Source organism: Sander vitreus, chromosome 20, assembly GCF_031162955.1.
Source record: "Sander vitreus isolate 19-12246 chromosome 20, sanVit1, whole genome shotgun sequence".
In the NCBI taxonomy this organism is placed as follows: Eukaryota; Metazoa; Chordata; class Actinopteri; order Perciformes; family Percidae; genus Sander; species Sander vitreus.
The window spans coordinates 24988234-25015708 of NC_135874.1; the positions used below are offsets into that span (position 1 = coordinate 24988234).

Here is a 27475-nt window from a genome sequence, read left to right on the forward strand (position 1 = left end):
TTATTATTATTATAAATAAATAATTTCCACGAGAGGATAAAGTAAGCTAGAGATATAACGTGCTTTAACAATCAAAGTGGAATCGTACAATGGCTTACATGCTGCGACTCAATTGTTTTCATCTACAGCATATGAGATATTATGCTACAGTATTTTCACTATTTTTCCGACAGTAGTTAATAGTCTGTGCTTTCGTTTAGCTGTTATGACAAATACACATTTTATTACATTATTTAAAAACATCTTTTTAAAAAGATTTACGCCCCACTTTTGTTTTGAATGTCAAATGCCTATCCCGGAAGCCTTCATTCAAAAATGTCCCCATACACCAGAGATCTTAAACAGGGGGTCTGGGACACCTGGGGGGTTCTCAGAGATGCTGCAGGTGGCCACCAAAAACTTTTTTTTATTCATTTTATATTTATGATTTTTGTTTGTTGGCATTTTAGGCCTTTATTTGGATAGGACAGCTTATACTTGAAAGGGGAGAGAGAGAGAAGGGGAATGACATGCAGCAAAGGGCCGCAGGGAAGAGTTGAACCCACGGCTGCTGCGCTGAGGAGTAATATGGGCACCCGCTCTAGCAACTGAGCTAACCAGGCGCCCACCAAATTATTTTTTGAAAGCTTTTTTTCCCACCAAAGTCAAAATATGTCTGAAATTATACATTAACAGGAATCCAATATATTATTAGAAAAAGTAAAAAAAAAAATGTACACACCACTGACGATACGCTTGCTGGCCTGTATAAGGTAGCCCAGATTAGAATGTTCAGGGATATTACATCAGTAGCAATCTTACACAGCAATGTGTAATGGGGAGAAAATAGCCTACACATGTGAGCGTCTCTACATTCAGATGACTTTCCTTAAGAGTGGACCTGCTGCTGAGCAGCTGCTTTTTCAAATGCAAAACATCCAAGATAGAGCTTGACTGGGTAACAGGAAACTAACATCAACAGCAGCAACTACACAGGATATCATAAACACGATGCACAGAAAACAGCAACCTCTCACCAATGAAATACAAAACTTTACAGGTTATCTTAGAAGGTGTGAGGATTGTTTCTGCCCCCAAGTCGTCAAACATCTCTTATAGCTTTAGTGCGTAACTTTTTGATATTAATAAACGTCCGTTACATTCAAGCCATTGCCAAATGAGTTGCTACAAAGCTAATGAAGACTATCAGCTCCACACAACTCTCTCTGTATTTCTCAGTATGGCTGTGTTCAGAAGAGTGTGGCGTCCGGTGACTTTCCTGCGCAGAAACTCGAGTGAAGATAATGACCTCTTCTGAAGAGTCCGTCATGTTTTTTTAATTCTCCATGTCCTCCTTGGCTACTAGCAACTGTGTGTGGGACACACACACACACACACACACACACACACACACACACACACACACACACACACACACACACACACACACACACACACACACACACACTCTGTACTGTACAAAAAAATAAAATACAGAAGTACAAACAAATACATAGTAAGTAGAAAACAGGAACAAAAGAAGAAAAGACCATTAAAAACTAAAAATTACGTTTACATTTTATAATCAATCAATAAAACAAACTTTATTTATAGAGCACTTTAAAACAACCAAAGTGGACCAAAGTGCTATACAGAAGAATAAATAAAAGACTGATAACTGACACGAGGCATAAAACACAAATAACATGAATTTAGAGACACAAATTACATTATTACATTATTATGGCTGTTATTACAAAACATAACAGCCATATAATAAAAACAATAAAATCAATAAAAATCAAATATCAACGTCATATGTCATAAACCAAGGAGAAGAGTTGTGTTTTATGAAGAGATTTAAAAACAGACAGTAAAGAGGCCTGTTTAATGGGCAGAGGCAGATCATAACACAGTTCATGAGCTGCCACATCAGTTCATGTTATCATCAGTGGTGGAAGAAGTACTCAGATCCTTTACTTAAAGGTGCTCTAAGCGATGTCCAGCATTTTTTAGGCTACAACATTTTTTGTCACATACAGCAAATATCTCCTCACTATCCGCTAGATGCCTGTCCCCTGAACACACTGTAAAAAAACATGGTCTCTGTAGACAGCCCAGGCTCCACAAACAGCAACAAAAACAAACTACGCCAACCTGCACCACCAAACATAACAAACAGCGTTCCAGCCAATCACCGACAAGAAGGATTTGGAGGTGGGGGTTGGGGGGCTTAGTGCGCGGAAGGGAGGGGGAGGGGACGGGATGAGGAGGAGGGAGGGGCGAGCTAGCCTCTGTTTTGTTTGAAAATACTTCGAACGTCAACAAGAAGTCACGTCATCATATTATGCTTTTTGGCTTTTTTTCCTTTCCTTTATTGTGTTATATATATGTATATATATATATATGTATATATATATATATATATATATATATATATATATATATATAAGTGAAAAAGCCCAAAGTCCACCCCAAAGGGACTTACCATCTTCAACAGAAAACACTGTTCACAAACTGCTCCAAACAGCGCTACTGTAGCCTAGTCTTTACTTCAGAGACAAACGTGGTCACTTTGTAACACACGTTATAATGCTCACCTAGCTGCTAGCATGGCACGCCCTCATACTCTGCTTCTGACTGGCTAGTAGTCCTTACCTAGGTACTGTCAGGGCACGCCCTCATACTCTGCTTCTGACTGGCTAGTAGTCCTTACCTAGGTACTGCGCATGTGCGACTCCCAAAAAAGATGGATCAGAAGTGCGATGCCTCACTCTGTAGCTAAAACAGAGAGCTCAACACACAGGGTGAAAAGAGGAGCTGCAGCAATGAGCAGTACAACAAAAATATGGTGTTTTTTTTGAAAATTAAACCATGTAAACCTATTCTGATATAACCTCTAAATACAATTATGAACCTGAAAATGAGCATAATATGAGCACTTTCAAGCTTCAGTGTGTAACTTTTTGATATCAATAAACGTCCGTTCATTGCCAAATGAGTTGCTACAAAGCTATTAAGACTATCAGCTCCACACAACTCTCTCTGTATTTCTCAGTATGACTATGTTCAGAAGATTGTGGCGTCTTTCCCGAAGAAGCTCGAGTGAAGATAATGACCTCTTCTGAAGAGTCCATCATGTTTTTTTAATCCTCCATGTCCTCCTTGGCTACAGGCAACTGCGTGGAGGAGGGGTGGGGGTGGTGCGTGATCACGTACGGCTTGTATCATGTGGACGCGCCGACAGTTTTGTTGTCATTACTTACAATTCCTCATGGGAGAGACAGAAACTACGCACTATAGCTTTAAGTAAAGGTACTAATACCACACTGTAAAAATACTCTATTACAAGTAAAAGTCCTGCATTAAGTATGAAAGTATCATCAGGAAAATGTACTTAAGTATTAAAAGCAAAAGTACTCAATGCAGAAAAATCCTCACATTTTAAAAACTGGCAACGATCCAAACTGTTCTGTCAATCAAGCGAGTCTTTAATCGGCTAATAATTTCAGCCGTTACATTGTTGGGTAGTTTAATGTGTTTTGTGTGGAAAAATCTTAATTTGGAAAGTAACTAGTGACTAAAGCTGTCAGATGAATGTAGTGGTAGTCTGAAATGTAGCGGAGTAGAAGTAGAAAGTGGCATGAAAAGAAAGGACTCAAGTAAAGTTCAAGTACTTCAAATTTGTACTTAAGTACAGTACTTGAGTAAATGTACTTAGTTACATTCCACCACTGGTTACCATGTGCATCATATTGTAGCCTAATCATTTAACAACTAAAAGGTCTGAATGGCTTTTTTGTTTTTTAACATTAAATGAAATGGTGCTATATTGCTAAAACACAAATGTTGGCTCGGTTCCTGACCATATATTCTTATGGTAGTCCTATTCTTTAGACATTCTGAACTCAACCCATTCAGCCTCTTTTTGCTTTATTTTGTTGCCTACGCATTTATTTGTTTTCTGTATTTATTGTTAATTTCATATTAACGTTTATGTTTGTTAATGTTTGCACCATTTACCAAGGCAAATTCCACACGAGTCTACTTATTGTGACAATAGAACCTGTTCTGATTGTGATTCTGATCAGTTCATTTGTATGTAGCCTATGTATTTGTTTTCTTTACTGTTTATTTCATATTCATGTTTAATGTGTGAGTTTGTTCATGTTTGCATCATTCAAGGCAAATTCCACGTAGGCCTAAGTGTATACCTATTGTGGCAATAAACCTTTTTCTGATTCTGATTTCTCTAGTAGTGGGCTAGGCTGTACCCTCCCTCCATTACGTCACCCAGGGCAGACAAGGGGGGTGGGAGGTGGGGGGGTTGCTCCTTTAAAGCCAATACTACAAGCTGGACTGCAACCAGAGGAACCGATGACTGACTCGATGTCACCTCAGAGGAGCAGAGGAGGAACCTCCAAACCCCGTGGACATGCTTTCGCCTACTCTCCGCTCTGTGGGCTGGAAGTTGCACTAGACTTATTGGACACTTTTAGCAATTAGGGAATTCTTATCATCGGTTTGATTTGTATGTGTCCCACATATGCGTGAAATGAACAGACCAATATTAGAAAGCGGATATCGGGGATTATTACAATTAGGGGTAGCAAGCGACTCAACGCGGAGCGGCAGCGCGGAGGAGGTGCACGGCCAACACGCACGTGTGCCGCTTTGGTTTCTATTTGGCTCTCTGCGCACTGATATGGTTTGAACGCTCCTCTTCCATCTGAGGATACAGGCTGAGGGATTCTGCACATTGTAGCATTTGGAGAAGAGTTGTGGTAAAGATGCAGCGCAGGGCAGTGTCGCATCTGTGGCTGCTGATCCTCACCGTGCTGTCGGTGTCTGTCCGCGGCTTTCCCACGCACTTCAAGAAGACTTCAGCCAGAGGCAGAAACACCACAGCGTCTGTTCCTGAGGTAAACTATTCTACTATCCTGCATGCTGTCCGCGTTATAAACGTGCAGGTCATTGGAATGCAGTAGCAGGTCTAGAAAAGACCGGTGCTTTTAAAATGTGTAAAGAATTGCAGATATTTTTATTTTTTATTTTTGCCTTATAGGCTACTTAAAAGTCATGGGAAATTATTCTTGCATAGCCTGTTGAAATTTCATATTGACAAATTGTGTTTCTAATATTGATTTCAGTTTATTAATCTTTGATGTTAAATATATCAGAACTAGGCTACACTTAACATTGAGCCTTTTAGTGTAATAGCCCACAGGTTTTTTTTTCTTTCTTGTTTTGTGCCTTCTCCACACCCAATTATATCTAGGGTATGGTTATCCTTAGACTTTACTTTGTTATTTATTCAAACATAGGCCTATACAGAGGAGTGCAGACAAGAACAGGTCCTTTGAAAACAGATCCTTGTTTGAAGTGAGCAAGGTGGAATTCAAATCCTCCCAATGTCCGATTTCTTCATGAAAGCCAATTAAAGTTGAGAATTATGCCTTAATGTGTTAAAAGTTTGAGAAAGTACAAGAGGCCACAACAATGTAAACAGGATAATTCCCTGTGCGTATTAATACAAATTCAAAGATGTCCAGAAGATGCATAATCCCACAGGGCGTTTAAGCATCAACTGTTGCTGTAGTTTAAAAGTACTGTATACACATTGGATATCACATTCTTACCTGATGTCTACAAAATAGACAAATATTGTTTTAGAAAATGATGGCATTCTGTCATTCCTATTTTCAGCTAACACATCAACATTAAATTAGCTATAGCTATATCAACCATGCCTATCTGTTAAATCAACTTTACAAGGCAGTAATATGTCAAACATGTGATTTATAGCTTGTTGTGGACTTCTGCCCTGATTTTAAAGAGTGTGGTCTAGACCTACTCTATCTGTAAAGTGATAACTCTTGTTATGATTTGATACTATAAATGGAATTGAATTGAATTTGCCCAAACCATCTACAATGCAAGTTTCGACTTATGGACATCATGACATTTATAAAGCGTACACCTGCATGCATGAATGTACAAGATGTTAACAAGTTAAAAAGTTGACCTAAAAACATGCTAAATGAATAAACTTGGCTGAGAAGCTTTATAAAGCTACAGCTTACTCAAGGCAGGAACATAGACTGTAAAAATAATAGATGTAGCAGCAGTGATGTCACCCATTGGGTTGTAGACTGACGTTTTGAAGCCTCGAGTTTGGCAATTTGGCCGTCGCCATCTTGGTTTTTTGAAACCGTACATGACGATTTTTGACGACAGGGTGGAGCTGTGGAGGATGACGCGGCTAAGCCCGTGTTGTTTGTGGTTGCCGTGGCGCAGCGTTAAGCTAAACGCTAAAGACGGAACGTTGCTGATTTTAAAGTCTTCTGAAGCAAGTCATCCAGCAGAGATTTACCGGCGTGTGAATATGGACCACTGGGTACTGGCGCCATTCATCTGCATGTACGGAAGTACAGAAAATTGGCAAACTTTCCCTTAAGTTACCAGCTAATGCTAGCCGTAGCTAGCTAGCTTGGTTGCAAGAACGCGGAACAAGACATTTTAGGTGACCAAAATGTTCCAATTAATTTTAATAAAGTGAGAGGGTCAAAGTTTAAGATGAAAACATGGACAACATACTAAAACAAGTTAACGACTATTTTAATGTAGACATACCATGGTGATTAGCATTGCTAAGCCTCTGTCATGATTAACAGGTCGGTTTGTAGCCATGCTCCTAAAGCATCCCCTGCTTTATCGTCTATTTTAAAACAAAAGGGACCATAATTTACAAAATGAACATCATGCTATATTCAAGAAGACTTGAAAGTAGTGCTTGAGACCATGAACTCATTATGAAAATGTTTACTGAGGTAATAAATCAAGTGAGAAGTAGGGACATTTTCTTTTAGACTTCTATAGAAAGAGACTTATTTTTGCAACCAGTGGAGTTGCCCCTGCTGGAAATTAGATGGAATGCAGGTTTAAGGCACTTCCACATTGGCTTCACTTTTCAGACCCGGAAGCTTCGTCCATTATATTTAGAATCTATGGGCAGGAGCATTACTCAGTAGGAGCTAAGGGACCATTTCACTGACTGACCACCAACTGACCTGAATTTGGCTCCTGATTTATCTTGCTATGGGAAAAATAACAATTCCCTCTTTACAGATTTTTTTTTGTCTTTTCCATGATTAAGATTGCATGCTGCATTGTGTGAGCAGTTGCTTCCATGGCACACTAAACTGCTGCTACTTTGCAGCAACAGAAGACCTGTATAATGCTGTATCCACTTTATTTAGTGATGTGAAGTGCCCACACTGCAGTTTCAGCCTGCATGCAGCCGCCAGGTGTAGTAACCTTCACATTAACATGCTCAGACAGAGACTCTCAGTCAAGTTTTATGAATGGACAAATGGCTGGCTGGGTTTTAGACTCTTGGCAGAGAGCATGGCTTGACACAGTTGGTGAAGAGGTGAAAGCACGTTGGTGAGTAGTCTATTTAATCTAAACATCAACTACACTCAAAGGTGGGGAGAAAACCCTACCGTATTAGCTTCCAATTGGCTTCATTACATGTGTCTCAACATAATGAATCGTACAACTGGGAATAACTGCGCAACCTTTTGAACAGTCTTTTAACAAAGGCATTCTTGGTGTTGCACTTGCTTGAAGTGATGGGAGTAGTTGTGCAGTTGTAGTAACAGGGTGATTGTAGTTTCAGAAAGTTACAAAAATTGTTGAAAGTTTGGTACGTTTAGGTTGGGGTGAAAACTGCACTCTGGTGTGAACCAAACTAGTTTCCTAATGTCATTGTTGTCTACTGTGCATTGATAACTGACAAAGTATTGGCAAAGTAATGACACCGAACTTCACTGAATAGTGCGTTTTCATGAATAATCTGCACAAATCGATAAAGTACTGAAATACTCGCACACACGCACACACGTAGGTCGGCACGCAGGTACGCATGCACACACGCACACACACACAAACAGTCGTTAAGTTTATATGTACATTTTTTTCTCCATCTCCTGCCACAAAAGCTTGATTGGGTTCAGTCAGATGTCTGAGAGGACTACTCTATATGTTTGAATGGTCTTTGATGCTTTTAAATTGTCGAAAGTCCTCTTTACAAATAGATGTTATTTTGTATGAAGGGTTTGTTTTGCAGATGAAGAACGAAATGCTGTAAAATAAAAAAAAAATAACCAGACTGACAAAAAGACAAAGATCCCTCTGAGCAACAGTTGAATAAGAAGTGAAGAAATCAGCAGTCATTGGTAAAAGAAACCGGAAGCTTAGCATCAACTCGTGTGCAGATTTAAATAGGAACAGGCTCCTATTACAGTGTCAAGTGCACAATAATGCAGCATACAGTATAACAAGCTGGAATTAACAGGCAGCGTGCTGCTTTAGCAAAACTCTTCTTCAAACTTCATAAAATGAAGTTTGAAGAAGAAATGGAAGGTCTCCCACCATAGATTCATAAAGCCTTTTACTGTGGTATTTTCCCCTTTATTAACAAAAATAAACACTCTTTATCAATCAAGAAACATCCTTAATCCCTGCAGCTGGCTACCATTAAGGTGTACCAAACTGGAAAACAAATTCAACATCTAAGTTCCAACAGTATTCTCCTGTGGGGACATCGACTAAATGGAAGTTTGAATCATTTCATTCTAAAACTCTTTCAAATGTAAATAATACGTTTGGTGTCTGAATTACACTGTTTTATCTCTGTTCAGAAGACATTATTTAAGGAACGAAGAACAACATCAATATAGGCCAACAGCTGATTCATAATTTTTGAACGGCAGAGTATACATGTGTATGTGTGTATGGTTCATATAGGTCTTTTCCTGGCTCCGCTGTTCTCCTTTGGTCTCAGAGCTCCACTTTCTCTTCCCTCAATCTGGGCTCTGTGTTTTTATTAAAGCGAGCGGTTGGGTTCAGGTTGCTCACAGGGAGCCTTGACGCCTGACTCAGTCCAGGGTTGCAATATGAACTTGGCGTTTTACACACAAACAGTCACTTAACGTATCCAAACTCTGGAAAAAGGAATGTGAACAGGGAGATATTGAGTATGGTTTGCAGGGAAACCATTCATTAAACAATCACAGGGGACATGAAGGTGCTTTTGCTGCAATAATAATCCTGGATGGACAGTCATCCCTCTCCACTCCCTCCCAAGAGGCATGCTGAAGTTAATGCCACATTTTGCGGAGGGCGTCAAATTCTTGAGCCAGTTCAAGTTTAAGTTGTGTGCTTTATTGTGGAATAGGCTGTGTGGGATGGACTGCTCTCAAATGTCCTGCACCCAAGATGAGGTAAATGAAACTGGATATCATAATCCAAATATTAGAATGTATGCTATATGCGATCGTGTGTAAGCACTGGATTCTTTGCCTCTGCGGGTTTTTAATGAAGGAACATAAGCTAATGCTTTCACTGCGCAAATTTGCATTCAGCTAAAGAGCCCATATACACACAAGGCTACATACATGCAATGTGCATATTCTACATTATATATGCACACATATAGACCCAATCACAATGTTTGTTTACAATAACTTCCGGTTAGAAAACTCCTGCATCCCGTACATGCAATTTAAAGGCGCTGAGCAAACAGGGACAGGGAACAACTGGAAATACTCTCATCTTATTAATCTAAAATACATGTTTGCTTCAATATCTCAAAACTTGAACTAACATAAAGACCTAATTGACCTGTTGGGCCACATACTAAAGAAATGGACACCACTCATACTAGCAGTCAGTCCGACCGGCGGCGAGATGTTGCTGTTCGTAGCGCTAGATTTGGTTTATCAAAGACACTAGCAAAGCCTCCATGACCATGACCATGGTCATGAAGGCTGGGTGATGACCGAAAGAACGAGATCCAGGGTATAAGCGGCCGAAATGGGTTTCCTCAGGAGAGTGGTTGGCGTCTCCCTTAGAGATAGGGTGAGAAGCTCAGTCATCCGTGAGGAGCTCGGAGTAGAGCCGCTGCTCCTTCGCGTCGAAAGGAGCCAGTTGAGGTGGTTCGGGCATCTGGTAAGGATGCCCCCTGGGCGCCTCCCTAGGGAGGTGTTCCAGGCACGTCCAGCTGGGTGGAGGCCTCGGGGAAGACCCAGGACTAGGTGGAGGGATTATATCTCCAACCTGGCCTGGGAACGCCTCGGGATCCCCCAGTCGGAGCTGGTTAATGTGGCTCGGGAAAGGGAAGTTTGGGGTCCCCTGCTGGAGCTGCTCCCCCCGCGACCCGACACCGGATAAGCGGACGAAGATGGATGGATGGACTAGCAAAGCAACACAGTGTAGAAAATAAGCACAGCAGAAACGTCAGATAGGCTGGACTGCCCTGTTTAACTATATATCTTAAAACATTACATTACAGCTGAAAATGACAACAGACACAAACAAGTTTTTCCTGATTGTATATATCTCTGCAATTCAAATCAACGACCATTTGTCTACCCGGAAGTGATTTTTGTGCGATGTGACGGTGATTTGGTCTATACAATCCCTGAAATATTAAAATGATATGCAGAAACAATTAACTGTGAGCTTTTTCATGAAATTGATGAGACACTATCAACCAGACCATTCCTTAAGAGAGGGGGCACCGCTCTGTTGGGCGGCTGTGGCTCAAGTGGTAGAGTGGTCGTCTACCCATCAGACGCTTTGTGGTTCAATCCCTGGCCCTGCAGTCCCACGTCAAAGTGTCCATGGGCAATACACTGAACCCCAAATTGCTCCCGATGCTGCGCCATCGGAGTGTAAATGTGTGTGAATGTTTATCTGATGAGCAGGTGGCACATTGTATGGCATCCTTGGCCACCAGTCTGTGAATGAGTGTGAATGAATGGTAAATGGTTCCTGAACTATGTAAAAGCGCTTTGAGTAATTGTTAAGACTTGAAAGTGCTATATAAATACAGTCCATCTGATGTTTTTTTTTAAACTACAAAAACATGCAATCCACTCATGATAATTGATCATCTATGTCACCCGATATTTCCCCCAGCATGTTGTATGGTGGCCATCATGATCAACGTCTTTTTCCCCTTCTCAGGTGTCAGCAGAGCCTAGTAAAGGCGACGGCCATCAGACTCTCCAGGAGCTCCAGCAGGAGAACCTGCTGCAGACTCTTCCCTCTGGTCCGTCTCTCCCCAGGCCCAGACATCGCTGGTCCCAAGACTCTCACCCAGGTGTCCTCCCACCACCCGAACCTGAGGAGGACAATGATCTTTTCGTCCTGGACCTGAGGAACTTCCCAGAGCTGGCCAATGCAGACATGGGCTCACAGAACCCTAACATCCAGGTATGTAATATGCATGTTGGAAGAAGTCAAAATGTTTTTGTAAGAGCCGTTTTTGGTTTCTGTTTTTGTTTGTTTGGTTTCAACCTCCCGCCACTTGGGGCAGTAGTTCGCTGTCAGTTAGACAAGGTATTACAATCAAGAGGTAACTGCACTCAGGTGTTGTATTGTATGGAGAAGCAAATGTAACACCCTGGAATAGGGAGATATGAATGATCACCAGGCCCATAGACATGGGGGGTGGGGTGGGGTGGGGGGGTTTCAGGTGGCTCACCAATAATTTGAATTCCCCTCATTAAAAATGATCTAAACCAAACCGAAAGCCTAATCTTGTGTTAACTGGCATGCGACATGTAACAATCTAACGTCTAATGTATCAACAATCCACGCAACTAACTTTGTGCACTCATAACTAAATGGTGGAGGCGTGCGTTTGTGCGTGCGTGCGTGCGCGCATGCGTGCGTTTGGACTGAAAAAGGTGGTACATGATCTTGGTAAGCAATTTGACAACATTGTAATAAATATTTTCGGTGCATTAAAAAGCATGCTCGTTAGGACACCAGCAGACAAGCTAATCCAGCACATATTATTGCATAAAAAGTCAGCAAAATGAAGTATTTGACCCTCATAATTAAATACTAAATGGGGGAAAAACTACAAAAAGGTATTGGAAACACTGGACAGCTTGGTTGTTTTATCACACGCGTCTAAAACAAATCGAGTATGGGTGTCACAAAAGTTTTTTGGACAAATGATATCATTGGAAATATGTCTAGGCCACTTCTCTCATAGCATGAAGGATTCATATGATCACTGAGTATGTTTACCTGCACACCAATATTCCACTATTATTCTAAAAGTCATGTAAACAGCCTATTCTTGCTGGACATTCCGAATAAGGCCTTTTTCCGAATATAGCATTTTCCGACAAAGACATGTTGGATATTCCGGTATTATTCTGGTTTTAGAGGCATTCTTTGGACATGTATACAGCACAATCGGAATATGCGTCTCAATCAGGGTTTTTACCGCAGTTTACGGCCTCTGGCCTGTTTACGGCTTACGGTCAGCTCTTGGCGTTGCTAGGGTTGCTGTACACAAACAAACTAGCCAACAGTTTGCTAGGCGGTGGACCCGATAAGAAGGAGAAATATTATCAAAGACTTGGATATCAACAGGTTTTTGGATATGCGCACACATCGCTACGCCAACCTTTTCAAGAAGCTGGTTGAAGGAATAAAAGAGGGACGCTGTGTTCGCACAGTCCAACACGTCCAACACGTCCACCACCACTGGTAAACTTTAAAAAATCTTATTTTGCACGGCTGCATGTAAACGGGAATATTAGTGGAATATTAACTTTTATTAGCCGTGTAAACAGCTTAGTCGGAATATCATCTTTTTCGGAATAAGGGTAAAAAATGTAAATGTAGTCACTGAAGTGCAGGTGTTCTGGATTAAACCAGTGATCACAGGAGGTGGGGATGTGACAGTCATCTTCCATCACATTCTCCTCAGTTTCTGTTCTCAACACCATGCATCTCCCTCTCGCTCCATACATACCATCTCTGTGCACAGCTGGTTTGAGTCAGGACAGCGTCTTAAGTTACCATTATGCAGGACCTTTAACAGTGGGGCGCTCCAACTTGTCCATGAACCCCAGACATCTACACAGGGTTTTGGAGAAATAAAAGAAAAAAGGGGAAAAAGTGAAAATATAAAACACATGAGAGGCGAATATAAAAGGTGAAAAGTTCCTTTTTAAGAGTGACTGTCAAGCCAAATTCTGGTGGAGCTGGCTTTACAAAAAAAAAAGCATTATGACTTGTTGAGTTGATTTACAGAGCTGATGATGTGACTCTGGAATTCACTGCCTGCCTGGTCAACAGAGTGAGATGCACATAACAACAATTCAGGTTTGAATCCGACCCGCGGCCCTTTTCCACATGTCATCCCCTCCCTCTTCCCCCTTTCCTGTCTACCTGTACTATCAAATAAAAAATGCAATAAAAAAGCCAAAAAGAAAAGATAACCTTAACGGTACCGTGTGGGTCTATTCCGCAGACTGGCTGCTTTCTGCTGAGATGCTTACATTTCATTACATGCATTTCATTTAGCTCACTTTTTTTTTTTATCCAAAGGGACTTCCAATAAGTGTGCGTTCAACCATAAGGGTACAAACTCAGAATAGAAAGAACTGCATAGAAGAAGTACATTAGCTTCAAATAATCCAAACTACAAAGTGCCACATGTTACTGCAATTATTTTGTAGAACCATTTAACATGATGACAACATGCTTGGGGATAGGGTTAGGGTTAGGGTATCGGCGCCTATGCTTGTATGGGTCTGGCTCCTAGCTACATAGCAGAGATGTTGGCCCCACATGAGCCAGTTCGCAGCCTTAGCTCCTCGGGCAGGGCCCTTTTGGCTTAAATCTAAAGGTGACCATGCTTTTACCATCAGGCCCCGTGATTTTGGAACGACCTGCCCAAGGAGAATCAGTGACTTCTTTTAAATCACTTCTGAAAACCCATTTTTATAGACTTGCTTTTATGTGATGTCTCTTTTAGATTAATTTTTGGGCATTTTTAGGCCTTTATTGTGATAGGACAGCTAAAGACATGAAAGGGGAGAGAGAGGGGGAATGACATGCAGCAAAGGGCCGCAAGTTGGAGTCAAACCCGGGCCTGCTGCGTCAAGGCGTAAACCTCTATATATGAGCGCCCGCTCTACCAACTGAGCTATCCGGGCGCCCGTGATGTCTCTTTTTACTCTATTTTTAATCTCTTTTTATTCTCCCATTTTACTGTTTCTTTTGATCTGTTTATCTTGTATTGCTATTGTTCTTCATTCTATATTTATATGCTTATTTAGTCTTCTTATTATTGTGTTCGGCGTGTTTTGCCTCTTTTTTTTTTTATTTAGCCCAGTTTTGTCTTGCAAATGTTTGGCCCCACTAGCTGTCTGTTATTTTATTCACCTCTTTTGCCTTGGTTATCTGTCAAAGCACTTTGTAAACTCTGTTTTTAAAGGTGCTATATAAATAAAGTTATTATTATTGTTATTATTATCATCCTCTGTGTTCTAGTGATATTCGGCATCATGTTGAAATCTCTGTCCTCAGGTGCTGCGTTGTCTTTATAAACAGTTGCCGTTGGGAACATAAGCAACCTGGGTTTTGTCGAGACCTGTGCGTGTATATGTGTGTATGCACGTTATGCATGTGTATGACTGTGTGACAGAGAAACAGAGATAATCAGAACCCGTTATCAGTCCATCAGTCCATCCTACTGTATTTTTCATTTCCCTCAGTCCCTTCCCCCACTGCACAATAACCCTCTTTCATAAAAGGAGAGGGCACTTTTAATCTGATCTTCAAATAAACACACTTCCCCTGGAGCACTGACATCACTTCCCTCATCATGTCTGAGAGCTTGCACCAACATGTGAAGTTGTTATAACATAAATCTTTGTAGAAAAGGGGACATTTTTGGCCTTTATTTGATAGGAGAGCTAAATACAGGAAAGTGGAGAGAGAGAGAGAGAGAGAGAGAGAGAGAGAGAGAGAGAGAGAGAGAGAGAGGTAATGACATGCAGCAAAGGGCCGCAGGTTGGACTCCAACCTGGGCCGCTGCGGTAAGGACTGAGCCTTAGTACATTGGGCCGCACGCTGAACCAGATGAGCTACCAGAGCGCCCCAGAAAGGTGTTTTTTTCTTTTAAATGCACCTATATTATATTGATGAATTTAAAATGTAGACATTTCATAAAGCTGTTGTTCATATACTGTACATTTTAGAAGAGTTTTATGATGAGGTGATAACTGAACGTAAGTTAAAACAAGTTAATAAACTGACAGTATGTCAGGGCTGTGTTTTTGGGTAGGACTCTTGTAGTCTCGCTTTGCCAGACTTTCCTCCACAGCGCTGCGGAGGAGGGTAGTCCACACAGCATTCTGGGATGGGAGAGAAACGTGCTCTGGTTTATTGGCATTTCTTTAAACCAATCACAATCATCTTGTGCAGCGCTAAGCACCGGGCGGAGCCACGATGCTTCTGCAAAATAGCCTCGGGAAGGAACTTGTTTTGGTGGAACGTGTGTACGTTCAAATGTTGTTTTAGTCGTGCAACAGAAAACTCAGATTGGACAGATAGTCCAGCTAGCTGTCTGGATTTACCCTGCAGAGATCTGCGGAGCAGTTAACCATAGTCCTCAGAAATCCAGAGTTAAAAATTCCAACACAAAGAAAGAGGAAGGTGACGGACATCGGCTGAAAAGAGTGAAATCTGGCGGAATTTCCGGCGGCAACGGAGCAATCCCGGAAGAGGAACGTCATGGATATAGACCAGGACTCTAGTAGTAAAAGATCATTTTAAGCAGCTTTAATGCATATACAGTGCTCAGCATAAGTGAATACACCCATGCTAAAATTGATAAAATAAAAAAATCATCTTTTGTAAATTGATCTTAATGCCTTAATTAAAAAAATCCAACCTTTAAGGACACCAATTTTCTTTGTGAATGAATAATGTATCGTAAATAAATAAATGTTCTTTCTTAAAATACAGGGGGCATAAGTCAGTACACCCCTATGTTAAATGTCCATAGAGCAGGCAGATATTTATTTTTAAAGGCCAGTTATTTCATGGATCCAGGATACTATGCATCCTGATAAAGTTCCCTTGGCCTTTGGAATTAAAATAGCCCCCCCACATCACATACCCTTCACCATACCTAGAGATTGGCATGGGGTACTTTCCATAAAACCATCTCTCAATGCAAAACAAACCAGCTATTAGGCTAACTGAAATAAAACCATGCCAATCTCTAGGTAAACACACACACACACACACACACTCACACACACACACACACACACACACACACACACACACGCACACACACACGCACACACACACACACACACACACATATATACACACACACATAACACAATATCCCTCCCCTCAGCCCCATTCATCCACCCACCCCTAAATTGACAAAAATGAATTCATTAAAAACAGGAACCGAGCTGAACCGAGCTGAGGAAACGCCATCATAAGTGAGGAAACACCATATATAAATAAATTAGATAAATGAATAAAAGCTCTAAACAGTGGCTAAATAAGTACATAACCTGTAGATTATTAAAACAATCCATAAAATACATGTACATACAGTTAAGGGGTCCTTGGCAGACGTTGAAGACCCCTGCTATAGTAAGTATTTTGTGTTTCTGTCCAGGTGACCATCGAGGTGGTAGATGACAAACAGACGGAGACAGAAGTGGAGATGGACCTGGTCAAGGAGGGCCAGCGGAACGACTGGTCGGTGTCGTCCTCAGAATGGGCCAATAGCCACAAGAAGCTGTTCTGGCCACTGTTCTGGGAGTACCCAGAGCAGGCGGAGAACGGGCTGGAGAGAGCCAGTTCGGAGGAACAATCGGAGGACTACACCTACGACCCAGAGGAGCCCGTTATGAGTGGAGTGGGGGGAGACTGGGGTGGTCACTGGAACAAAGACTGGGATGCAAAGGATAACTATGGTAAGAATGCTCTCTGAAAACCAAAACAGCACAACTTTGATTCATAAAATTGGAGACAGGATTAAACTAATGTAAATCTTACTCTTTACCTTGATGAATGTGAAATAAATGTTTTCATCATTGCAAGATAAGAGATGCCCCGAGTCCAATCGTAAAGATCGGTATTGGGACAGATCCGGGCATATTTTTGTGGATCAGTATCTACTAAAGTAAAGCCGATCAAAATCTGATCCTTTTTCTAACTGTACTCTACTGTTTTGTCAACCTCAGTGTGCTGTGCTTCATTCCACTTCATATCCAAGTTAAAATGAGTGTGATCAGAATCAGAATCAGCTTTATTGGCCAGGTTTGCGTAAACAAACAAGGAATTTGACTCCGGTTAATCTTTGCTGTCAAAGTACAACACTCACTTAACATATAAAGAATAAAAACAGAAAGGACAGTAAGAAATATAAAAAATACTGTTAAGTAGGGCTGGGCAATATTTCAATATTATATCCATATCGTGATATGAGACTAGATGTAATATCGTTACATGGTAAGTTTAGTCTTTTCCTGGTTTTAAAGGCTGCATTACAGTAAAGTGATGTCATTTTCTGAACTTACCAGACTGTTATAACTGTTCTATTATTTCCCTTTATCCACTTAGACATTATATCCACATTATGATGGTTATTTATCTAAAATCTAAATGTGGAATATTTTGTGAAAGCACCAATTGTCAACCTTACAATACTGTTGCGGTATCGATATCGAGGTATTTGGTAAAAAAATATCGTGATATTTGATTTTCTCCATATCGCCCAGTATGCAGTATGACAATAAAAAATAATTTAAAAATTTACAAAAAATATACAATAACAATTAAAGAGAGGGAAGGAATAGTGCAATATCAGTAAAGTGTGAGATTTAAGATTTAAATATAAATATAGGGCAAGGCAATTCAGTGCAATGGTAATGTATTAATAACAATATTGTAATTGTAAGATTGATAATGTCCAATATTTGGTCGTCAATGCGACTGAATCCTGAGGTTGGCAAACTGCTGTCAACCTGAAAAAACAGTTTATAAGCATGTTGTGTTAGTATGACACCTGGCAACCATGAGTTGTCATGTCACTACCTTTTGTAAGTATAATAGTGAGTATAATAATGTGCATGTTTAAAATGTCAAACTCTTTTGACAAGAGTTTTTCGATTGAAAATGCTTCATTTTTGAAAGATGGTTGTGAGAAATATGTGTACCTCTTGGTTCAATTAGAAATGTGAAAGTTCACACAGTTGGAGCTGTTACACATTCCTTCCAACTGAAATAAACTCTCACAAGTGAAATGAAACCACCGTTCATAGTGACACATTAAGCTACACAGTAAAGTTCTCTTTCAAAACATGAAGACTGGGCAGACAACAGAGAGATAAGGTTCCTCAGTGACGGGTTTGCCAACTGCAAAGATTTCTGCTTGTATAGAAAGGTCTGAATGTTTGGATGCTGTTGTATTATCAGTGCTGTGTGTGTGTATGTGTGTGTGTGTGTGTGTGTGTGTGTGTGTGTGTAGGATGGGGGTTGAATAGGGGCATGTTGGCAGCAAGCTGTCTGATGATGTTTTTCTTCCTGCTACCTTTCTGAGTGAGAGGGCTAACACACACACACACACACACACACACACACACACACACACACACACACACACACACACACACACACAAAGGATTCCTTACTCAGAGCCAGTGGTTTGAGAAGTGTATCAGTCTGAGTGGTGCATCATGTAAATATCAATACAAATGCACAGTCTAACAAATATGGTACAACATTTAATAGCAGCTGCCATTTTTAAGCTTGATTCATTAGCAACTTTAAATCTATCTCCTTTATTATTATTATTAGGGGAACTCGATTGTACACACATTCACACAACAAAGCACGTGTTTCCAGGTGTTGGGGAGTAGTGCTGCATGTGTAAAAAAAAAGAAGAAAAAAGCAGGTTAGTTAGAGTTAGAAAGAAGTAATCTCAGCAGACTTCTGTAGCCTGCTCCTCGCAACACATTCTCACTCCCATTGTGTAAAATACGGACGCTGGACAGGTGCCTTTGGTGTTTGTTATTGACATCATATCTAAACGCGTTTGGTCGGGACTCTTGGCGTCACTTTTTGATGCTCTGGGTCGGGACGTACGTTTAACTGACATGCGGCACAAGAACGGAACAGTTAGGTTTAGGAAAAGATGGTGGGTGGGCTTATAAAATGTACGTTTCAGTGACACGCGGGACAAGAACGGGATATGATCCCCGGTCTCCGGGGTGAAAGTCCTGTGTTGTGTGACCCATCCACCACCCCAAACAACCTCCCTACGCGGCATTTCGGGCTTTCATTACAGTTCTCAATGCTTTGGTTTACATGTAGGGACCCTCATTATGGAAGTGTGGTGCTATTTTTTCTTTTTATTTCCTCGTGCCCCGATGACTAGTGTTATAAGCTAATTAGCGGTTTGGGCTAAAACTGGTCACATTCAATTAGCATGAAAACATATCCCAGAGAACGGTCGACTCGGTAATCATGTGTTATTAACCCCTAGGTTCATTTTGTGCCAGATTTCTCCTTTAACTGCTCCTCAGATCTCTGCAGGGTAAATCCAGACAGCTAGCTGTATCTGTCCAATCTGAGTTTTCTGTCGCACAACTATTTTACAGCGGCTCCGTGCAGAGCTTAGCGCCGCCCAAGACGATTGTGATTGGTTTAAAAAATGCCAATAAACCAGAGGACTGTTTTTCTCCCATCCCGGAATGCTGTATGAACTAAGACCCTCCTCCGCTCTGCAGCATGTGGATGGTCTGGCAAAGTGAGACTAGCTGGCTGTAAACTTGCAAGCGGTTTAGCTTGCTAGCTGCAGTGCAAGCTTGGCCACCCCGTCAGTAACATGCCCTCTTAAATAATCCACTAATATTTGGACGATTACAGCCAGGGGATGTTGGAGAAGGAGTGAAGTCACTGTTGTTCAGCCAGACAACCTCTGAGGCATTTCACTGCCCTGCAGACTCTGTGTGTAGATGTGTGTGTGTGTGTGTGTGTGTGTGTGTGTGTGTGTGTGTGTGTGTGTGTGTGTGTTGCAGTAGTGGAATAAGTATTCATCTCCTTTACTTCAGTAAAAGTACTAATACCACACTGTAGAAATACTCTGTTAAAAAAATCCTCCTATTTTAGAAACTGGAAACAATTTCTGTGTTTAATCGGGTATTCAGCTGGACTTTTATGCCGTTATATTGTTGGGTAGTATAATTTATAATAAAACATTGTATTTTATAAACTACATGTTTTGTTTGCAGAAATCTAAATTTGTAAAGTAACTAAAGCGATCAGATGAATGTAGTGGAGTACAAAGTACAATATTTCTCTCTGAAATGTAGCGGAGTAGAAGTAGAAAGTGACATGAAAAGAAAAGACTGAAGCAAAGTACCTTAAATTTGAACTTAAGTACAGTACATGAGTAAATGTACTTAGTTACATTCCACCACTGGTGTGTTGGTGCACACTGCGGCTCTCTAAATGACTGAGCTTACAGCTGTCTGACTTGCATGTTGTAGTCTGATCACGCACGCACACATTTTCACGTGCTCACCCTCTGACTGACTTCTCATTCTCATCCACAAACGCCAGCTGGCTGTATTTCCTGCCTCATCATTAGTGTGCTTATGACTTTCCCCAAAAGTATGCAATATTCATTTGGTCACAGTGCATCATTACCTTCTGTGTAGAAACAGGTCAAATGGGAATATTTCCAGATCTTTGAGGCTGGGTAACTTGGCATGTTTTTTTTTTGCATCCCAAAGATCAGGTTAGGTATCAAGGCAGGAAAGCTTAGTGTCACTGACCATTTTTAAACTGCTTCATTTTACTCTTTTCTCCCTACTGATGCATTACAATTTCCGATTAGCATATAATCTAACAATGTTATTTTAAGCCTGTTATTGCAGAAAGGAAAAAAGGAAGTATGCATTCAGGCTCTGCATTAAGCTCCAGTTGTTGATAAAATCTTGGCACTTAACTCAGGTTGTACCATTCTCAAAGTGAGAGTGAGGAGTTTTCTAGCATACAGCCGTCATCACTCTCACTGCAAGTAGACATTCAGTCCTGCTGGCTCCCTCCTCCCTCCCACTCCCCCCTTCAGTCTTTTGAAGTTCTCCCCCTCTCTCTCCCCTCTTGAAAGCGCTGTTTAAATACAGAGGAGCATGTCCCTGAGGTCCCACGCTGTCGTTACCCGGCTCTTTTCAGCCGCTCCTTAATTGCATAACACACATACACCAGCTGGGTGAGGAATTCACAACCTAACTTCAAAGCCTGCTCTTAATATATTACTCCATAGTTTTGCCTTTCCTCCCCTCTGCGCTGTCTTTTCTTCATCAATCTTTTCTCTCTCTGTGTTTTTTTTCAGAGTATGAGGAGGAGTGGAGTGACTGGGCTCCCTGCAGCGTCACCTGTGGACACGGCACCCAGAAACGCACTCGTTCATGTGGCTACGCATGCACGGCGACTGAGTCACGCACGTGTGACCTGGAGAACTGTGCCGGTAAGATTAGAAACTCTGCGATGTGGCGAGATTTTAAAACTCTGACTTGTTTAGCAGCTATTAACCACTTTTAATGATGGAATTTGAATCGCAAAAGCAACATGAACATGTTTTAAACTTAGTTATAAATCAATCACCTAAAAATCAGCTCTCTAACATTTGCAGATATGACAAGAAGGGGGGGATAAATTACATTTTAGATAAGCTACCAAGCTACTGGAATATGTGCAGTTAAGCTTGCTATAAGTTAATTTAAGTTTAACTTAAGCTATAAGTTATAAGTTTTAATTTAAAAGCGGAAGATAAAGAATGCCAGTACAGTGCTCATAGACAATTTCAGAATGCCACTTGCGGACCAACATAATACCACACCAACAACCCTCCAGGATAAATATTTACTCCATTTAGAAAGACAGCCGAGAGGCTACCAAAAGAATACTAAAGACAAAACAGATACCAGTTACAAATATACAACCACCTTCCTCAGTAGAGCGTTAAGAGCTTAACCAATAAAAACCTCATGTAAAGAAACCAAAATGACTGACACTAAATAGAATAGACTTTGAACACATGTTTAAATAAGAAACATAAATGGAACAGCCTGACACTTTTTGTACAGTCAACAGCAATAAAGTCCATTTTGTACATTCTGCATCCATGTGGCAGTGATGGTCCACGTGATGTAAATGTTGTTATCTTCCCATGGCATAAAGGTTTGTACATGCAGACAGTGTGCAAAAAAAACTGGTGTGAACAGGACCCCCAATGTAGTATAATCACAACCGTGTCTGCCTCTGCATCTGTTTTGGACTATGTGCATCCCGTATAGCATCATCAAACTTTGAGAAAACGGTTACTTGATCAAACTTGTGTCTATGTCGAGCAAGGCCAATGACCAGCATCTCAGTTTTATCTGAGTTTAGGAGCAAGAAATTACTTGACATCCATTTTTTCAAAGCCGACAAGCAGGCCTCTTATTTATGAATTTATCGCTATCATCAGCGTAAATACTAAATAAATTATTTAGCCAAGAGGTGAAATACAAAGAGGGAAAAGCAAAGGGCCAACAACAGAGGTACTCCATATTACCCATCATAAAAAGGTACTGTGTCCTTTCAGTTAAGTAGTATTACTGTCAAGATATAGTGATAGTTTTAGTAAATATGACAAAAAGTATTATTTTTATAAAAGTTATCAACTGTAGCGTTAAAGCAACACAATGTGGGGTGGGTCATGTTTCTTCAGGTACTGATGAGACGTGAAATTCAATCCAAGAGGTCCAGTTTGAGTAATAGAGTTCAGATTTTGTCAGACGCCAAAACACTGCTCAGAGTTTTACGATACTCACAGACTGGTGGCAATTGTTTTATATCTTCGTCACGACAATAGTGAGGTAAACAGTACAAATACAACGTTTACGTACCAAGAATTTGCCCTTGCGTGTAGTTGACTGGCCAATGCTGTGCCTTGACGGATGACGGTTGACATCGCACAACAAAAATTTGAGCCAGGTTCTGCTTCTTTCCCAGACGACCTTTAGTTTTTTTTTGCAGGTTTTCTGTGTCGGCACCTCCACCCAATCTGAATGGATGAAGGAGGTCTCCTTTTTTTCAAACAGCTAGTCGGTCTGAAAGCCACCTTATACCATGTAAACGCTATATAAATAAAATGTATTATTATTATTATTAAAATAAAAGTACTCAATGCAGAAAATTCCTCACATTTTAGAAACTGGAAACGATCAAATTAGTTCCGTCAATCAACTAAGTGTTTCATCACCTAATCATTTCAGCTAGACTTGTAGGTCTATATATTGTTGGGTAGTTTAATTTCTAATAAAACATCGTATTTTATGAACTACATGTGTTTTGTGTGCAAAATCTTAATTTGTAAAGTATAGTAACTAAAGCTGTCAGATGAATGTAGTGGAGTAAAAAGTGCAATATTTCTCTCTGAAATGTAGCGGAGTAGAAGTACAAAGTGGCATGAAAAGAAAAGACTCAAGTAAAGTAAAATTACCTTAAATTTGTACTTAAGTACAGTACTTGAGTAAATGTACGTAGTTACATTCCACCACTGTGTCTTATAATATTTTAGTACTCCTATTTCGTTCATTAATGTGTATGTCAAATAGAGTTTAGATTCTCTGCCCGAGCCTGAACTTGACCCAAGGGTCGGGCCGATATTTCCTGCCACTATCCTCGGGCCGGGCCAGGCCCTTGATCAAGCATTTGTGTTTTTTAATCATAACTTTATTAGCCTAATTGGGTGGGGAGAAAGCTATGCCATAATCATGCGCAGCGTCTCCTCCACTCGCCTGCATCACACCGGGCCTGCTGTGCTGTATTGTGTAGCTTAAGTGCAACATGGAGCTTGAAGATGTAAAGAAAAAAAAGAAAAACAGGAGAATTAACTTTGAGCAAGTTTGGAGGAAAGTCGGAGGTATGGAACCAGTTTAAACAAGTCGTGGGCAGTGACAACATATGTGTTGTCTTTGTCGAGTGCATTAAGTGCGGCACGCTGCTCGCCTATGACAGCAAAAAAACGGGGACTTCGACGATGAACAGACACATGATGCAGGCTTGCCATGGCAAAAAAGATGATAGTCAGCCTTCAATGTCCTCTTTTGTTACTTCTCCAAGCATACACCTTCTAAACAGATTTCTGTAGTTCAAACAACTCGGAATTGTAGTCGAGAATGTCAACGGCCCACGTATTAAAAAATTGTCGGGTTTAAATCGGGCTCGGGCTCATAATTACAGTTAATGTGTCGGGCCGGGCTCGGACACAACATGCACGGGCTCGAGTAGGGTCGGGCTTGATTTTTTAGGCCCGATCTAAGCTTTAATGTCAAATGCCAGTACGTGTGTTCATGTTTGTTTAAGATTAAAGCACCTAAAGACAAGTGGGCCCTTTCTTTCACTCTGTTATGTAGACACTGCCATTTCAGTGACTGAACTGACACCCATCCAGACTACCAACAGCACCGACTCCCTGGACACAAGTACGTATGGAGTGTATGGGTGTATTGTGTATATTATTATGTATGTATGTATGGTTGTTCCTTGTTGTGTTGAATCATTTAAGCAGCAGATATTGTGTGTTTGTCCAAGAGAAATTTACTTCGGGATAGTAAAAATCTTATCTTATTGTTCCATGCATCCACACAATTGTCAACAAGTTACACGCCATGTTTTCAATGGGGCGTTGGCCTGTATATGAAACAGTATGTTCCATTCAGTGGTGGGTAACAAATTCAATCACACTGGGAGTGCCTGGTTTTGATATTTAAAAATCTCCCCTCTCAGCATGTTGAGAGCTGCTCCGCTGAGTCTGTCAAAGACGCGATGAAACACAGAGCCTGCCTCCCAGAAAATGTTTGAATTGCTTTTTGGTTTCCATTTTATTACTCTCTTGCTGCTCAGCACCGGCCAGAGAACACGATAGTTCTTTTCATTCTGCAAACATAACAAAGGATACAGCAGGAGAGGAGAACACAATCCAGTGTCTGACATTTTCCCTTACAACATAGGACGCAGATACAGAGAGTAGCTTTTAATTTGACCATGGCCCAAAAACTTTTTACACTTGTTTTTCCTCTAAGCCCCTCTCCCAATCACCCTTTAATGTTTTACAACTGGACTGTGGATTTAAAATGTATAACTCTTGACATGAGACTAGCAGCAGAGTAATAGTGAGAAGTGTATAGTGGCCACGCTGTTGCATGTATATGAATAGCATGCTGACATTTTCTAAATGCTAAACCCTTTACTTGACAGCTTGTCAGTCGTCTCTACTAAAAAGATTTCTTTTTGTCTAACTTTTACGCTGAAGTAACCTTTTATCCAGACTCAAATTTAGAGAAATAGTAGTAGCTGGTAATCATAACTAGTCTTTTTGTGATTCCATCAATCTTCAACGCAGTTGATTAATGTTAATTAAGGTCCTGCATGGGAAATTGTTTATTGGTTTACTTTGTTTTTGCTGTTAAAATTGTCAGTTCCAGTTGCAGTTATCAACTGTTTGTGCTGTGTGATGCATTGTGCATTGCATACTTGGCTGCATGAGTATCATCCTTTATCAACACAAATCCGGGTACTGCATTTGAGATGTTTCTGTAAGACCAACCAAAGCTCATTTCATTCTCAAATAACTGAAGAATGTTAAGACGTTCTGTAATAATTATTAATTAATTATTAATTAACTTTTTCCAATCTTTCAACCTTCCCCCCCCCCCCCAACCTAGATGTAGACAGCTGTGAGGAGTGGCTAAGCTGCAAGAATGACTTCCTCCAGAAGTACCTGCACCAAGTTCTCACAGAGCTCCCCAGCTGCCCATGTTCCTACCCCTCTGAGGCTGTTTACAGTGCTGTCAACATCCAGGACGGAAAACTGCGCAAGACCTATCGCTGGAGGGACGCGAGCGGACCCAAAGAACGCCTGGACATCTACAAACCTTCAGCCCGATTCTGCATCCGCTCAATGCTGTCGTATGAAAGCACAACGTTAGCAGCGCAGCACTGCTGCTACGACGATCAGATGAGACTGATTACGCAAGGAAAAGGAGCAGGAGCGCCAAATTTAATCAGTACAGAGTTCTCACCAGAGCTGCATTACAAGGTGGATGTGTTGCCCTGGATTCTGTGCAAGGGGGACTGGAGTAGGTTTCACTCAGTAAGGCCGCCCAATAATGGGCTGGCCTGTTCAGATAACCCCCCTGAACAAGTGTTTCAGATGGAACTTAAAGAGGCCAAGGAGTACTGACCGTGTCACAACAAGAAGGGAGGACAACACGGACACGATGATGGTAGCTGCTTGTTCAAATCCTCATTTCTCTTGTTTATTTTCTCCATTCTGCACAAGCACAGAAAAACTGAACTGCTACATGTATACAGCATTTCTGTGGTGCCAGCTGAAGTACTTTGGTGCAGTTGCAAGCTTTGTTGTTGCAATCTCATGGCCTCCAGCATCAATTGACACTTTGGTCCCTTTGGCTTTAACATTTCAAAATATATGAAAACATGAATGGAAGGCATGGACAACCAATAATGGTGAAGCGTTTTCATGGTCTTAATCAGACTGTTTGTTCACAGCAACAAAAATGAAATAATACTGATGTTGGAACCATTGGACGGACAATGAAAATCAGTGCTCAAGTGTTTTAAAGCATGTTCTATTAGGAACCTTCTCAGCCAATCCCTGTTCCTATATGTTGCTGCTACTCTGTTGGGATGAGTTGAGGTTAATGTCTCTGATGGCAGTGGCATGAGTGTGTGTGTGTGTGTGTGTGTGTGTGTGTGTGTGTGTGTGTGTGTGTGTGTGTGTGTGTGTGTGTGTGTGTATACAGAGGATGAGCTTATTTATTGGCACCTGAACTATGTTACTCAGATCTAGTTTCCCAGGAAAGGGATTCCTGATTCACTGGTAAGCAGGAAATAAAGTCAAATTGACCTTTGTACTATACATGCTTTATTTCCTAATCTTTACAAACAATATGACATAATTATTGCCAGAGCGTGTCTGGGGGTTTCTTCCTGTCCACATCTTCAATGTCATGTTTTTTTTTTTTTTTTTTTTTTTTACACAATTCATGCTCCCACAGCAGGAAACATACATATGTTCTATGAAATGCAGAGGAAAAATTGCAGGTGTGAGCAGCCCCATTCTGACTCAACGATACAATAATCTAAGAATTCTGAGAAAAAGTGTTTCTGTTCTGCTCTGTTTTTCTGAATTAAAGAGATACCTCAAAGTCCTGTGGAATATCTCACCTGCATAGAGTTCAGTTGCTGCAGGATTTGGAGTATCTCATTCCGAAAAGAGAGCAGAATTTCTATTTACATGACAGTTTTTCTCCGAATTCTGAGATAATTTACAGGCAAATATTTTGTTTTCTTTGGTAAAAGATTTAACATTCCTACAGCATTCATGCTAAGCTGAGGACATTTGAACGTAGACTTACAAATGTCAAAAGGGGATTTTGTTCACATGCCATTTTGAAATCATTTTCAAGTTTGTCATCCACACTGACATCCCAAAACAAATAAAATATGTTTACATCTCTTTACTGCATTAAACACAGTGTTTGTGGGTGGAAAGCCAGTGAGG

General features: G+C 40.8%; 1 protein-coding gene across 1 annotated transcript; it reads left to right on the forward strand.

Moving 5' to 3' along the window:
* Positions 1–4333: 4333 nt before the first annotated feature.
* Positions 4334–27430, forward strand: ism2a (isthmin 2a). Its single transcript, XM_078277523.1, has 6 exons — positions 4334–4901; positions 11014–11262; positions 16505–16805; positions 21233–21367; positions 24303–24371; positions 25614–27430. The coding sequence occupies exons 1-6, from the start codon at positions 4770–4772 to the stop codon at positions 26129–26131; spliced, it is 1404 nt and encodes a 467-aa protein (XP_078133649.1). The 5' UTR covers positions 4334–4769; the 3' UTR covers positions 26132–27430.
* The last annotated feature ends 45 nt before the right edge of the window (positions 27431–27475 follow it).

Excerpts from the sequence above, each read along its gene's own strand:
- ism2a (XM_078277523.1), top strand. The coding sequence starts at position 4,770 with ATGCAGCGCAGGGCAGTGTCGCATCTGTGGCTGCTGATCCTCACCGTG. Across the intron at positions 4,902-11,013 it reads CCACAGCGTCTGTTCCTGAG|GTGTCAGCAGAGCCTAGTAA; the intron begins GTAAACTATTCT and ends TCCCCTTCTCAG. Across the intron at positions 11,263-16,504 it reads CACAGAACCCTAACATCCAG|GTGACCATCGAGGTGGTAGA; the intron begins GTATGTAATATG and ends GTTTCTGTCCAG.